At 32.9% G+C, this 2,775-nt stretch overlaps 1 protein-coding gene across 1 annotated transcript; it reads left to right on the forward strand.

Moving 5' to 3' along the window:
• The first annotated feature begins 1,394 nt into the window (after nt 1–1,394).
• On the forward strand, nt 1,395–1,814 carry LOC124447673 (voltage-dependent T-type calcium channel subunit alpha-1H-like). The gene is made up of 2 exons (XM_046998642.1): nt 1,395–1,615; nt 1,702–1,814. The coding sequence occupies exons 1-2, from the start codon at nt 1,428–1,430 to the stop codon at nt 1,805–1,807; spliced, it is 294 nt and encodes a 97-aa protein (XP_046854598.1). The 5' UTR covers nt 1,395–1,427; the 3' UTR covers nt 1,808–1,814.
• The last annotated feature ends 961 nt before the right edge of the window (nt 1,815–2,775 follow it).

The raw sequence follows: 2,775 nt of genomic DNA on the forward strand, positions 1-2,775 counted from the left end.
AAAGTTGGGAATGAATTTGAGGAGTTCATAAAACTAGGTGCAAAATTTCTAGCATATCCAAGGAAAAAATTTTCCATCATGGTCAAATTTTTTCATGTTTATTGTGGTTTAAAAGTGACTGAAAATACCTTTTTTCATGGACCTTGTCAGTCTCAGGAAAGAGTGGAACGAGTTATTTTTGTGACGTCATTCAAGAAACCATTTATGCCACCTACTTTGAATGACGTCAGAATGAGGCTCGACGCAGACTTAATGTCACGAAGGACAAGATCTATTGAAAGCCAACTTTAAATCGCAGTTATAAAAGGACAATTTCACTACATTAAAAAATTTTATCACTGAAGCATTAGAAAATATTTTTATCAACGATATTAAAGATTTGCTGGTAGTGGTACTTAAAATTCCTTCGTTGTCAGTAGCAAAAAAAAACGATTAAAGAAAAAAACTATTTCTTACAAGTTTATGGCTTTAGAATATTTTAATAGCAATTCGGACAAAGTCAAAGAATCATGAAGAGCCTGTGCTTGTTTTGAAATAATGATCTGGAAACTTTGGAATTCTTGTAGAATAATATTATTAAAAATGTATTTCTGAATTCTACCTGTAACCTACATTATTTATGTATAAACTATAACGCATTTTTTTTGCAACATGAATTTGCAAAAGCTTTGCCCCATTTTGTTGGAGTTTGAATTTTCGCCAGTTTGATTAAACATCTGCAGACTATTGAACAATAACAAGTTTTAGTTGTGCATATTTGTAATGTAATCTTCAATGTAAGTTCTACTTCATTAGTTTCTATTGAAATCAAGAGTGATTAGGGATTATAGCGTAAGAATATATGAATATGAACCTCGATTATCAATCTTCCGGCGTCCCTGTTCAAAACCATTAAAACTTCATAAAACGCCGTTATATCAGCCGATGACGTCCATAATTAATGCTTTCATTTAGGAATGTCGAATGCCCAAAACTTTTAAGACATAAGCCTTCCGTAGAGATGACATCGTTTTCTCTTTCGCCATCTCCTCGCAATCGACCATGTGGTTCAACATCACCAAGACCCTCAGTTCGTCAATCAAATGTCAACTTAGATCAGTTTGAAAAAGTAGCCTTCTGTTGTCTAAAGCAAGACAGTCGACCAAGAAGATGGTTCATTAAACTTGTCAGTTCTCCGTATCTTTTTGACTTATGTGGTGTATTTCTTGTCCTGTCTTGTCTTTATTATCAATGTACAAGTTTTAATTATAGCTTAATCATCGTAAAAATTCTTATGTTGTGAAATTAATTATTTTGAGCAAATTATATCGAATAAATTGTCTGTTTGATTTTTCTGCACAAAAGTAATTATTCTCCCTTAATTCATTCTAAGATGGTTTGAGCGTACCAGCACTTTAGTGATTTTATTAAACTGTGTAACGTTAGCCATGTACAATCCATTTGACAAGACCTGCGCTACAAAGAAATGTCAAATTCTTGAGATTCTAGAGACTGCTATCTACGCCTTTTTTGTGGTGGAGATGTTGATAAAATGGATGGCTATGGGATTTTTTGGTGATTTAGGATACTTCAAAGACTCTTGGAATAAACTGGATTGTTTCATTGTTCTTGCAGGGTATAAGGAATGCTGGATTAACTTCTTTCGACGCAGACAACAATCAAAATTTTAGTAAATTTCTGTTTTTCTGTATATTTTTGTAGAACATTTGAACTTGCCTACGGTGAAGGAAAATATTTGAGTGCTGTCAGATCAGTTCGTGTCTTGAGACCATTAAGAGCAATAAATCGAGTTCCAAGTAAGCTATGAAGAATTACAAAACGAGTTTTGGAAGTTAAAACAGTCTTGAAATGATTAGTTCATCATCAAACTTTAACTAAATGCACGAAATGTTACAGGGGAAAGAACAACGAGGTGTGTATTTAAAAAAAACTGCGCATCTTAGAAATTCACGGATGTTTGCAATTTACATCAACCTGTAAACGCAGTTGAAAATACGCACGAATTATGGCTATTTTACATTGCAAATTCCAGGTATAAAATTCATTACAATTGCGTTTACAGGTCTTGGCAACCATTGACGGCCGAATGATGCAAATTCTATACGTAGTTTGATTTTAAAGATGTGCAGTTTTCGAGACACCTCGTAGAGTGTTGTCGTTTTTTTGATTGTAGGGTAATCATTATTTCAAAAGAAATCAGTCAAGCAAAGCTTAATGGAATGAATATTCACATTCCTTACAATTAACACAAAAACATACCACGTAAAATAAAAACATTTGAATTGCTTCAGAAACTTTTTACGATTGCAGAATGAAAGACATAGATCAAAGACAAATCTCGAATTATTTTTACATTCCAACCATAATTTGAGTAATTTATTGTATTGTAAATAAATAAATAATTAAATTTTTTTTCATATTTGCCTAGGCATCCGTATTTTAGTTATGCTTTTGCTGGACACGTTGCCAATGCTAGGCAATGTTCTGGCAATTTGCTTTTTGATTTTTGCAATATTTGGGATCATTGCTGTTCAACTTTGGCAAGGTCTTTTACGTGCTCGCTGTTTTCCACAAGACCTTAACAGTAGCATCATTAAACAGTAAGTAATTCTCATAAAATGTTATGAAATTTTTATGTCATCTGTTCAAATACTCATCACATTACTCAGTGTACTCTAGAATTCTCGTTCTGACTTCATAAACTATTTCATTTGTTCAGGTATAATTTGGCAGAGTTTTACCGTCCATCATTCAATGGATACTTTGTGTGTTCAT

The sequence above is a fragment of the Xenia sp. Carnegie-2017 genome, unplaced genomic scaffold (assembly GCF_021976095.1).
Source record: "Xenia sp. Carnegie-2017 unplaced genomic scaffold, XeniaSp_v1 HiC_scaffold_23, whole genome shotgun sequence".
NCBI lineage: Eukaryota > Metazoa > Cnidaria > Anthozoa > Malacalcyonacea > Xeniidae > Xenia > Xenia sp. Carnegie-2017.

Coding starts and splice junctions, on each gene's coding strand:
- LOC124447673 (XM_046998642.1), top strand. CDS start 1,428: ATGTACAATCCATTTGACAAGACCTGCGCTACAAAGAAATGTCAAATT. Junction 1,616..1,701: donor TGTTTCATTGTTCTTGCAGG/GTATAAGGAATG, acceptor ATATTTTTGTAG/AACATTTGAACTTGCCTACG.